Here is a 12,793-nt window from a genome sequence, read left to right on the forward strand (position 1 = left end):
CATTTTGAAAGACTACTTTTTTGTATAGTGGAAACAAAACATATACTATCTGCTCCCAAGCTATTGACATTATTTACTTTATTGAGAATATTCCCCTGAACTACTTAACAAAAGCCTAATCCATTCTGATTCTCAGCAGCAGCACCTGTTCCACCTCAGTGGTTCATACACCAGATCAGGACCCCGACTCTCTTCCTTTCAACACCAAGCCTTCTCTTTTCAGTAGAAAGGAGGTTGACATCAAATATCTCAGAAATTAAATCCTGACAACTGCTACCTACCATTAATTACCCAGGCCTGCCACTTGCATGTAATTCCCTGTGGGAAGGCTCAAGTAAACAATACATAGCTGAATTAAACGTGACATATGAAGTTCAGATAAAAGCATCAAAAGCTATTACCATTCTCCATTAAAGCATACTGGTTTTACCAGATGGGATTGTAAGGAGATTCCTCTGTAACCACCAAAGCATTCAGTACATTATCAAAATTTTATTTCTTCCTTCAGAAAGAAATGAAGCATGAGCTGAAGACACCTGAACTCTTCTGGTGAAGATTGGCATTCAGACTTAATATACTGAATGTGCTATTATGACTAGAAGTGTGGGCTACTCGTCTGAATTTCTCAGAAGAACAATCTCATTTGTATGTTGGTTTTAATCATAAGATAATTTGCTTTGAGATCCCCATTAGCAGCGCATTACAGGAATTTGTGTGGCACAATCTATGAAAAAGAGCTGAGTGCATGTTCTGACAGGCAGGGGAAAGCGCAAGAGGCAATCATTTCAGTAACAACAGCAGCACTGTTTCTCCAACTGGTTTTATAATACAGCCTGGCCCAGGAAATGATAAAAAGCTCTTACAGAACTATGCAGAAAGGGTAAGACAACATTGATAAGGAAGCTTCAAAGGATTTGAGATAATACTTGATGGGAAAAGTGGAGAAGCTGCCTGCCTGGCCCGTCTGGGCGAGGACCCTTCCACCTCGCAAGGCAGAGCCAAAACGAATATTCATCCCTGCTGTCTCAGCAGCACTGTTCCAGGTCAGGAGACTACTGTACTGTTATGAGCCCTTTTTTTTTCCCCTAGGGATTTCTTTATTCTCTGAAATCTGTTGAAGTAACTACATGCATTACTTGTTTCCTAAGGCAGTTTCCGACTATTTCATTTGATTTAAAATAAACACATTAATGGCTCAGGTTCTTGTTTTCTATGGGTGCTTTTTAAAGAAAAACAACACAAACCCAGCAAAGGACACCCAATTTAGGGAGCAGCTTCAGGTGCAGGTGTGTCAGAGAGACCACTTAAACCCTTATATCACCACTGGTACTGGGGAAGGTTTGTGTGGAGAGGAAATAACAATAAATCTCACACATTTAGCCAAACAAGAAAACTACAGAATTTCACTTCAGGAGCAACTGCAATCTCACATCTACTATGCTTCATACAGCAAAACTATCCTCTTCCTAAAGCTGACAGATATTCACCAGTATTCAGAACAAAACAACCCAACCCCAAATGAGTCACATAAACACATGAAATGCATCCTTATGCAAGTTTGCCCTCATCCTTCTTAGATACACCAAATTGATGAAATACCAAGAGAGCGTGGTCAAAATCCCTGAAAGATGCTCAAAGATTAGTCTTAAACAAAAAGCATCACTCTGTCAGGAACTTAAAGTATACCATAGACAAAACTAAGAAACACCCTGCTATAAACTATAAATATACTCAACAACCACTTGAATAAATGTACCAGTACCTAGCCCATAACTAGAAATCCTATTTTCCATTATAAGATTTCACCCTTCCCAATAAATAGACCCATGTTGATAATATTAGCTATAAAACAATTAACATAGGATGCCCCTTAAAATATTTGTCTCTTCCTAGATAAGAGAACACAGATTCTTTGGAGCATGTGTTTACTGTACACACATCCAAAATGAAATAAAGCTTAGTAACTCTCAGTGAAAAAGGAAGTTAAATATGTTCTCAATAGTGTGAAGAAGTTTGCTGGGGACTTTGAAATATACAGGCTGCATATTTGATTCAAATCCTTATTGCTGGTTTGAGATAGATCTTTAGGATCTGTAAGAGAAACTGATCAGCGGAATTTAAGAAATTGTATGATACCATATTGGGACAAAGTGATGTCTTTACATGTTAGCATGGTGACAGACACACTAAGTGATGCTGTTTAGGGAGAGCACATGAGTCTGGCCACTCCCTGTGGCCCATTTCTCCTCCCAGTATCCATCACATCAATACAAATATTAAAAGATCTATTCCTGCCTATTCCATTTAGCAGCTGTGTTGGATGTAGAATCACAGAATCATTAAGGCTGGAAAACACCTCAAAGATCATTCAGTCCAACTGTTAAACCAGCACTGCCAAGTTCATCACTGAACTGTGTCCCCAAGTGCCACAAACAGACATTTCTTGAACACTTTCAGGGACAGTGATTTCACCACTTCCCTTGGTAGCCTATTCCAATGCCTGACCGCCCACCCTTTCAGTGAATAAATTTTTCCTAATATCAAATCTAAACATCCCTAGGGCAAATGGAGGCCGTTTCCTCATATCTATGAACCTGTCCAATCCCTTTTTGAATCTGCTGACACTATCTGTCTCCACTACCTCCTGAGCTAAAGAAACACAGCAGCAACCTGCAGAGTTACCAAACCCCATCATGCTAATATTCTATGAGTCACACAGAAACTGTGCACCACTATCACCTTTGCTGGGAGCACAGACAGATTCAGAAGACTCACTGTATTTAGAGAGAGGCAGTAGCTTCTGTTATACCCAAAAAAGCTTTCCAGACTTGATAAAGAATTTGCATAACTAAAAGCTTGTCTGCTCTTCCCAGCTCTATCAACGGATCTAAAAATATATTCATTCCCCCTACAAACCTAGCAACTATGCACTCTTTGGATGGTTGCAGTTCACTGTGAGACTGGTACAATTCATTCCTCCCCACTGAAGTATTCTTGAATACAAATACATGACTGTATCTGATTTGCTTTAATAAAACTAGGAAAAGTTTCCCAAATTTTGAGGAATATATGAGGAATAACTAGCTTACTTTTCCTTTTGACTCACTGCCAAGTGCAAGTTTTCAAAATAACAAAAGCCTACAGAAAGATATACAGAAACAACTGCCTTGCTGACATTTAATTGAAGAGGTACAGCCTCTCAAGTTATCATTTAAACATATTTACAACCAACAGAGTTACAATGCAGCTGTTTAAGTTCCCTTTTCTCTTTATTTTACCTGTCCAGTCTCCAATGCCGGCTTGTAGCTTCACAAGGCTCCTCAACTTCATAGAAGTCAGTGCTCTGGTCTTCCATGCTGCTGGAGTTCTGCCATTCCGAGCAGAGATTTCTCCTAGCACCCATAGCAAAAGGCAAGTTCTCATACTCGGGTATTTCCTCATAGTGACGCACATTCTCGTACTCTGGATCACAAGTGCTGGTTACAGAATTCAAAGGCATTTGGGACAAATTCTCTCCCAAAAGTCCATGTCTTTCTAAAGACTCCAGTCTTTGGTTATTTCGCATCTCAGGCTGACTTCTGTTTCTCTGCCTTTTCTTCTGTAATGCCGGACTACTTATTTCTACGGAATGTGCCTTGGCCGATTTAGCTTTCCTTTCACTGCCTACAGACCCTACATTACTGCTGTTATTTCCATACCCATTCCCATTGGAAAGGTTGGCAATAGCACTCTCCACTGACTGGCTGCCTTTAGACAGAAATTTTTGGAAGTCACTTTTCTTTAAGCAAACCGACAATTTCATGTTCAGAAGCTTTTTCAAGCTATTTTTCTTGTGATGGTCTTTGCAGGGCTTGTCTGTCCTGTCCATGTCCACAGCAGAGAGAGACTTGGCCCTAGGCTTTGTCACAACAGTCAGGTGGCTGAAACTGGCGGCAGTTTTTAATGATTCAGAATTTCCTGAAAAGGGAAGAATAGGATGAGGTAACTTCCAGATGGGTTTTTCAGAAGAACGTTTGGGTATGTCATAAGACGAAAGTGCATCCTGCTCCTTGGCTCGTGGATGTGCAAAGTGAGATCCTTCTAAAAGGCTGCTTGATTTGTCTTCACTGGAGGTGTAAGAACTTTTGTCCACAAGCTCTGCTGACGCAGCTTTTTTCAGCAGGCCAGCAGCTGGAAGGCCATGTCTCTGTGGCTTCTTAGGAATAACTTTTGGGGAACTCTCATCCTTTATTTTAAGTTCTTTATTTTCCAAGTTTTGTGGGGAAACATGGAGACTGTTGGCAGCAGGTGAGTGCTGACTGCTTGCCAATTTGACCTGCTTTGGCAAACTCATGGACAGGGTATTACACCTGACAAAGTCAGTCCTTTTGTCCACAGCATCTGGCATACTGGTGTCATCTGTTATCTCATCCACAAAGTTATGGTCTGCATTTAAAGAAGATTCAACATGTCTCCCCAAATCAGGATTTCCGTGTGGAAACTGAGGCAAAAGATTTTGTGAAGCTGACTCTTTCACAGCAGGCTCCTTTACCTGAGACACTTTTTCTGCATTGCTTTGAGTTACCTCACATTTTTCAGGATGAAATACTTCTGCATTATTATTATAACAAACACTTTGACCAAGGACATTAATTCTTGCTGGCTTTTTCAAGCTTTGGTCCACAACACCATGAGAATCTTTCTCTGAATTAGATGGTTCCTTTGTTCCTTCTCCTGTGCTGTCTATGCCATCCTGACGGACTAGACAGGCAGCACGTGGCTTTCTTGGCTTAGGGACAGGAAGCACTTTGGAGCTCAGGACTGAAGATGTTTCAAGGGAGGCTTTATCAGCATCTGCTTTCATCCCTACTTCACCTGAAAACATCCTATTGCTACTTAAATTTTCAATCTCTAGAGTTTCCTTGTCCAATGAGGAAGAACAACTATGATTATTTTCAATCAAACTAGGACAAACTTCAGACATCTGAAACTCATCAGCAATAATCTTACCATCAGCATTTTGTTGCTTCCCTTTAACTACCTCAGAAGATTGTACAAGTTCCATAAACTCTATTTTAACATCATTCCTGGAACCGCTGCCATTCCCTTTGTCAAATTTGTCTGCATACCTGTGTCTCACAGGACTGCTGTTAGGAAACACACCATGAGTTAGGACATCCTTAAGTTTCTCTTCCAAAATGCTGGCTTTCAAAACCACCTGACTTCTACTTGCCAATTTTTCATTGTGACTATCCCCCAGAGACAGTGCATTTCTTTCACCAAGCTTGATGTTTTCTAAGGTGTCAAAGTGCTCGAGAATGATCTGAGTTTTACAGGTGTTCTCTCCATTTCCAAGTTTATGAAGGCATTCAAATTTGCAAGGTGACACAGGTAGAATATATGCTGTGTTTCCAGTACTCCCTTCTGAGGTTTCATTTTTATAGTTCAAATGGTCTAGAGTTTGAGAAGGATCTTCCCTGTGCTCCTCAAAGCTTTTTGTGCTTTTTCGTGTAGACGATGGAGGTTTAACTTCAGGGATGGAGGAGCTCTTGAGAACCTTTGGTTTCGGTGCAATTGCTGGCTTGGTTTTCCTTGCTGCTTGTATCCCACCAGAAGTACAATATCAGGCTTCGGTGCGACAGGTGGAGGCGCTGCCTTGTGTCCTAGGACAAATTTTGGTTTGGGGGCCACTGGTGGCTTCTTAATTTCTAGGAAGGATGGAAAACAAAGACTTTAGTCACCACTGCCCACAGAACAACTTTACCTGCAATGCAGTAGCATTAAAAGTTTTGTAACATTTCTGATCCACAAGAACTCAATGTGTGTATGGATACATTTTTCTTAAAAGCATGCCTTCCTTCCCTAACACCACTTCTTTACTAGTTGCCTTTCTTTGTTTAAATAGGCACATCAAGAAGTGGTAGGGAAGTTTTCAAAGTCTTTTCATAAACAAACAGTTTAACATAATATTAGTACATGTACTCCCTCACATGCTAAAGTCTGATGCCAAGAAAAGCAGAGCAGATTTGCCTGGTTCTGCAGTTTTAACTGCAATGCCCTTTTAAAACGTTGCAAGTATGTTAAGTGCCACACATACAATAAACCACAAAGACAATGGGACAGCCAGAATCGTGACTAGGGCAGTTCAGTCCCTTCCTCCACCACCTTGAGAAATGTGTAACCCAAAATTCCTCGTTCCCTTTCTCTCCTCTTCAAACAATACTGAGATGAATTACTGTACCAGCTGCAAAATTGGCATATCACTACCAACAGCTCAGTTAGTCTGTGGTATGAAGTTAGTGCAGTAATTTGTAGCAAGGCAGTACCTTTCTATTGTAAAACACTATTTCTGTGCCTTGTACAAAATTACCCTTCCCAACTTGTCTGACCTAGAAACAGTCACCACTATTAGGAATTACGACCCACTTGGCACAACAAGATGACTAATCCTAGGGAGAGTGTACAGCACTCAGGAAAAGGAGCTCATGAGGAACTTTGAGATTGTAGAGTTTTGAACCTGTTGTTTGAGTAGCTTTGGGGTTTTTTGTTTGTTTGTGTTGTGGTTGCTTTTTTTTTAAAGTATATCTGAAATATCTGAATATTTCAGGGATTATTTATAACCAATTCATTTCCATTTGCTGGAATGTTTTCAGATTTCTAAGAGCTTTGAGTGTTTTTTATATGTGCAAATTTCTAAAGTAAACAAGCTTCTTGTACTGTTTATATATTACCTCTGTATTTACTACCCTTATTTTGATCAATATTTTAGTATACTTCCAGTAAGTTATATACATGTTAAATAACACCCTCAAGAAAACACAGTAGTTAATGTTTCACATGCAAATAGATAGGGTAAGCCATTGATTTATTGTTCCCTTTGAAGTGTGGGTTTGGTGTTTGGTTGTGTTTTACCACCATTATTACTATAGATATGCACTATATCCTAATCTCTGGTTTAGATTAGAATGAAGTTTCAAAGTTTAGGTTTGTTTTGTGGGGATTTGTTTGTCTGAAGGAAATCTAGATAGGTAAAATAAAAAATTAAAAAGAAGGACAGATGCCCTCAGTTGCAACTACTCCCTAAACAGCAAGCCACTGCTCTAAGCAGAGAGCCAGAAACAGTAAAACCATGTTTTTCTAGGACATGAATCACTAAATGGTACCCAGCCTGCCTCTACCTACACTGAGAATGGCTGCCCTTGCTGCCATTATATTAGTGAAGAGATAAAACTCTGATGGCAGTCTCTGATGTCTCTGATGGCAGAGACAATTTTTACGAAATTTTACAAGAGGGAATCCAGAATTTCTTTCCAAAGGTACAGCTCCCTATAGCCACTGACAACAATGAGCCAACTGCAACTTACTTCTAAGGTTATCCCACCTTCTGCATCCCATCTAAAGGCAGGTGTCAAACCCACAGAGAAATGAATCAACAATTTGCTAGGAAAAAATAAAATTAACTCTTTAGGTGGGTAACTAGTGATCCTGATGAGCAAAGGAGAGCTGTACACCCACTTTCAGACAAGTCAACTGCTTATTCAATTGGAGTATGAGGTGATGGCAATAAAGGAGCCTGTGTTCCATGGTAGAAAGACAAAGAAGGGATGCCCAGTTTGTCACAGAACACAACACAGTAGTAGACCTGGGCCATGCTCAGCAATATTTACTAAGTTGTTAAAGCTCCCTGGAAACAGGAGAGAGACAGGCTGCTTTGGAACCCTTCCTGATGCCCAAGTGAGAGAAACAGACTGACAAAGATACGGGACATTAAACCCTGGCTAGGTAAGCAATATCCTGTGGGTTATTTTTCCCACACACAAACTGAAGTCCATAAACCTTGCAAGTTTCTCTCTATATAATGGGAGTGCCTTACATTTTGGATACCAACAAACTAGATAACTCTGCCGGGCTTTTAACTAGTATTTATTAGGGAGCACACTCAGCAGTTATGATGTGACACTATTACCTGACTATAAACTATCAAAAACCCCCCATGGTTTAGTTTTTATTAAAACTAAACCATGAAAGTGTAAAGAAAAGCAAAGCAAACAGAACAGTCTCTAAGCCAGTGGAGGAAACCTGGATAATGACTAGAGCAGAAAAATTCACTTCTGATAATAAGTGCAATTCGACGTGATTTCTGAAGCCTACTAGAATTTTTCAAATTACTTCAATGTTAAAAGCATTCAGGCAGACAGAAGAGACCAGCAAATTGTGTGGGATAATAAAGACAGCACTGTCTGCTTTAAACTGATTGCACATTACATCTAGAGTAGATGTGGGTCAATGTACTAACAGGCACATTACAGTCTTGGTATCAATACAGATCTGCAGTCAACCATCAGAAAGGAATGCGATGAAGAGCCCTTTCAAACATAAATGTGATGTGAGAGGAAAGGCTCCAAGAAGGAATGCATACCAGTAGTTTTCCTCAACAAAATATCTTTAAGTTTCTGAAGAATACAAGCAATGAACTACTTAGAAAAAAATTATAGCAGCTGACAAGGGTGAAAGTATAGTAGATTGACATTAGAAATTGAGAATCAAAGTTCAGTATAAACTAATTCAACTCATTGTTGGATGAAAACCACAGTTCTACATAACAGTGCTCTAAAAGGGACAATTTCCCATCCAGAATAGAAAAAACATCTAAGTAGGAGGCAACTGTTATATATAAAGGTGTAAGGAATGACTGGATGTCATATGAGAATGACTTTTTGCTAGATGGCAAGCAAAAGCAAGGTAAAAACCAATAAATATAATCAAGGAAATGTTATAGAGCAAATGCATGGGGTAGTTAGTTGTTTGGACAGTGGGCTTTTTCCTGGTGCCACATGGAACTAGCTATTCATCTAAGGACAGAAATGGTTGGTTATGCTTAGGAGAGTCAAAATTGAAGAGAGTTTGGAAATCATTGTACATAATTATTTTATGAGAGCTCCATGCAGGTCTGAAGCTAAGCAGTAAATAATTTGCTAATTATAAAAGATGAAGGGAGTTGAAAATATTTCTGTACATAGTACCTACCAGACTGTAAGCGAAATGCAATGTCACCTTCCAGCAATCTTAGAAATAACTACAGAAGCATCCATGGTCTAAAAGTTATGCTTCAAATCCCAAGGAAGCTCATCCTGGTTAATTTAACCAAGAATTTAAAAACTAAGATGGTAATAGAAAATATACTTATGCACATGTGAAAGGTTTTGGGTAACAGATGGTTCTTGAATCACAAAAAAAAAAAACCCCAAACCAAAAAAAAAACCACCTTACCCTGATGAAATTCCATATTTGACCACTGAGGTTTGACATGCTCAAACTAGAAAGAAAACTCTAAACCTTATGAAAACTAAAGGATAATTAACTACAGAAATATCTCACCTAGTGTTGTGGGGGAGCCACAAGCACTTACAGGCAACCTAAACTCACTTTCTGACCTGTGTAGAATTTTCAGAGGGAACTTTGGACTGGACATTGGATTCTCTAGCCTGTCATACTCAGGAAATTAGAGAATCACTATGATTTTCCCCACTCCCACCTCCAACCTTAACCCATTTCTCAAAGAGAATCCCTGCATCCAGGGATTCCAGTAATAAATGCAAATCTGAGTAGAAATATAAAATTTGATTTGCATAAACAGATGAAATGTTTCGGAGCCAGAGAAACTGTCAAAGAGATATCCTCCAACCTGTTTGACTATGCAAAGGAAGAAATCCATAAATAAAGTTACTAGCAATGCTGCCATTACTAACAGGAAATCTGCTGCTCACACAGGAACAGCCAATACCAGGCTCAGTGCTGAAGGAAAAAAAGTGCTTAAAAATACCAACACCTAACCCCCTTAGAAGAAGTAGATTTAAAAGGGCATTCCTTGTCTAACAACAAATTGCCATTAGCACCACCTCTGCAGATCAATGCACGTGTTCTCTGTCTGACTTCAGGTCACAGCACAGAAACAGACATTTATCTCTCTGGTGAATTACATCCTTCAGCATGCTGAGGAAAAAGCAACACCCATTCTCATCCTGCTGATCTCCTCTGTGACCAACACTTGTTATTGCCTGGCTGGAAACTGCTCCTGTTCTTCCTTTGATTTGTTTCAGAGGAGGATGAGAACATCCTGAAACAACTTATACTTTCAATCTTTTGACCCTAAAGTGCTGCCCATTTCTGTTCTTCAGATGATAGAATTTGACAACCAAGGACCTCACTTAAAAACACTTGTGTGTCTTCTCCTATGCACTATCATGAGAATGAACAGAAAGGCCAGTAAGATATTGCAATCTTAAGCATTATTAATACACAGCTTTAAATCCTTCTCAAATTTTTATCTCTTGTTCTTTTCCCTGCCCTACATAGGAACAAGGAGAAACAATGATATGTGAAGGTGAACTGAGGCAAAAAAATCAAATAGAACTACCCCATCTGCAATAAACCCTACTGTTGCTAAAGGAGTGTTTTTCCCAGGTAATCTTTAGGCCAATACCTTTGAGATCATGCTAACAGCTTCCATATTTTGGAATAACAAAAGAGCAGGAACAAGTCATGTTGACTTGCATCTGTCCATGAAAAGGGACAAATGGTTCTAGGCACTATCAAGCTGATGTAACTTGATATTCCTTTCCTTACAATGCTTCATATGAACAGAGATTCTCCTTGTGGTATTCAGGATGCTCTATGGACTATCTCAAGTCACCTGGGCAGGATCCTGCAACCTACCCTAAAGCAATGCCCCTTCTGAACCACAAAACAGTGGGAAGAAAGTAAACCAATAAATCACTGTGGCATCAGATTTCGACAGCAACTCAGCATAAGCTTAAGAAAAGGGCACACAATCAAATTACTATGGGGTAAGCAAAGGTGTGAATTTAACAAATCAGCTACTTTATAGAAGCTGGTCATATTATGAATACTCTTATCTTACCACACAATATATATGGCAGTTTATTTCTTTGCTGTAACCTATAAGGTTTATTCCTTATCTGCAACCTATAGGGTTACATATATTTCACATACTACTTGACAAATCTATTTCACACACACTAGGAAAAGAAAAGGGCTTCAAACAGCTACCACGCAGCAGCTGGCCTAGAGCAAATATATGCATTGGCTTTCTTGCGGCATCTTGTTTGCATATGCACACTGAATTCTCAGATACTGCAAATCACATCTGTAGGCTACATATGAAAATGATGCAATGCCCAGAAGGTATCTACCAAGAGCTCAATGGGCTGTTTTTCTCACATGAAGAAAGAGCTTGCTCCAACAGCCAATTTGCTGCTCCTGAGACTATTTTGGGCACAAAACCCTACAACTCAGTCTCGAAACAAGAAAGCCAATCTTGCTTTTAAGGAACACATAGGGAGAAAGAGAATTACTGCTATGTTTGGGATATGCTGAGAGATTATTGCACTGGCACTCAATACACTGCAGAAAGAAACACATAAATATTCTAAAAATCCTGTTCTCCAGCAGCCTAATTTTAAAGACTCATTACAAGGCTTTTCAGGTCAATTACTTTGTTTTCAGTTACAAAAAGAAAGTTTCATTAGGTAAACACCTCAAAAAAGTATTGTGTGATCATTAATTTATTTCCTGCAAATGTTTGTTTATTTTTTCATTATGGAGAGGCTCTGATTTTCTCAGGTGCCACAATGCTCAAAAGAAACAAAAAAAGGAATGAGTCACAACATCCCGGAAGATAACACATGTAGTTTTTAAAGTACAAGGGAAAACTGAGGTTTCCAAGCCACTAGTTTTAGAAAACATCCTAATTAAACTGCAAACACATCCATTTCAAAATCTTAGGTTGTTCACTGACTTATTGAAATAAAACAGGAAAGTTAGGGATAACTTCAGAGCAAGGACATAGAGATGAATAAACAACCTTTTAAGATCACATGCAGAGACAGAGCTGAGTAACCCTAATGAGACTTGACACATTCGAGGGTTAAAGGGACATTAAACGCTGCAGGCCCCATTTTTTTTCAATCCTTGAAAGCAATGAAGTTTGATTGGAAAAGTCATGTTGATTTTGTTTATTCTGTTCCTGCTATGTTTTTTCCATTTGAACTACATTTCTGACATTAAAATACATTTTTCTCATTGTTGTTGTCAAATCCAATTTCAAGCCTAAGTTATACATTCTGCCCACATTAAATAAGCTCTATAGATTCACATATAAGGACTGTTTCTTCAGCAAGAAATAATAAATGTCAAACTCATAACTCTGAGCTTTTGTTTTTTCCTTTTAAAGGCAAAGCACATACTTGAAGCCAGCATAATACTTTCAGGCAGAAATGAGTAAATGGACATTCATTGGCATCATGGATGTAGTGTGTGTATATATATAAATATATCTTGTGCAGTGCATGAGAAAGCAATGGCAGGAGTATAGGTGTAAGTGAAGATTGAAACCAACATATGGGTTGATCACTACAATGAGATCATCTTCAAATTATATAGAAGTATTTTTTAAAAGTGCTATAGTTCCTTAGCTGCAACAATTCCAGACTTACATATACATTTTAAAACATGTAAGCAACAGCTGTGGCAGAACTCCATCATGGAGTTATGTTACTTCTGGACTGAGATGTAACTGAAACAATTCTGTAGAGGAAATAGAAAAGATACACAGCAAGACATTATTTAGAAAGGCAGAAGGTAAGCTGCAGCAAGGTTAAGGCTGGGTTATCAATCTCAGACCTTTTGGAACTTCTGTCTTTGGGGAGAAGCTGTGTTTGGGGTTTCTCCCCATACCAAAGTCCCTTCAAATAGCACAATATCTCTCTTAGAGAAAAGCCCTGCATATCAAGCA

General features: G+C 39.0%; 1 protein-coding gene across 1 annotated transcript in view; it reads right to left on the reverse strand.

Moving 5' to 3' along the window:
- The window catches only part of FGD6 (FYVE, RhoGEF and PH domain containing 6), a 73,236-nt gene that overhangs the window by 58,046 nt on the left and 2,397 nt on the right, over positions 1-12,793 (reverse strand). Inside the window, 2 exon segments of the mRNA XM_036400708.2 lie at positions 3,279-5,595; positions 5,598-5,687. Coding sequence (XP_036256601.1) covers positions 3,279-5,595; positions 5,598-5,687 — 2,407 coding nt within the window.

This window comes from Molothrus ater, chromosome 5 (assembly GCF_012460135.2).
Source record: "Molothrus ater isolate BHLD 08-10-18 breed brown headed cowbird chromosome 5, BPBGC_Mater_1.1, whole genome shotgun sequence".
NCBI lineage: Eukaryota > Metazoa > Chordata > Aves > Passeriformes > Icteridae > Molothrus > Molothrus ater.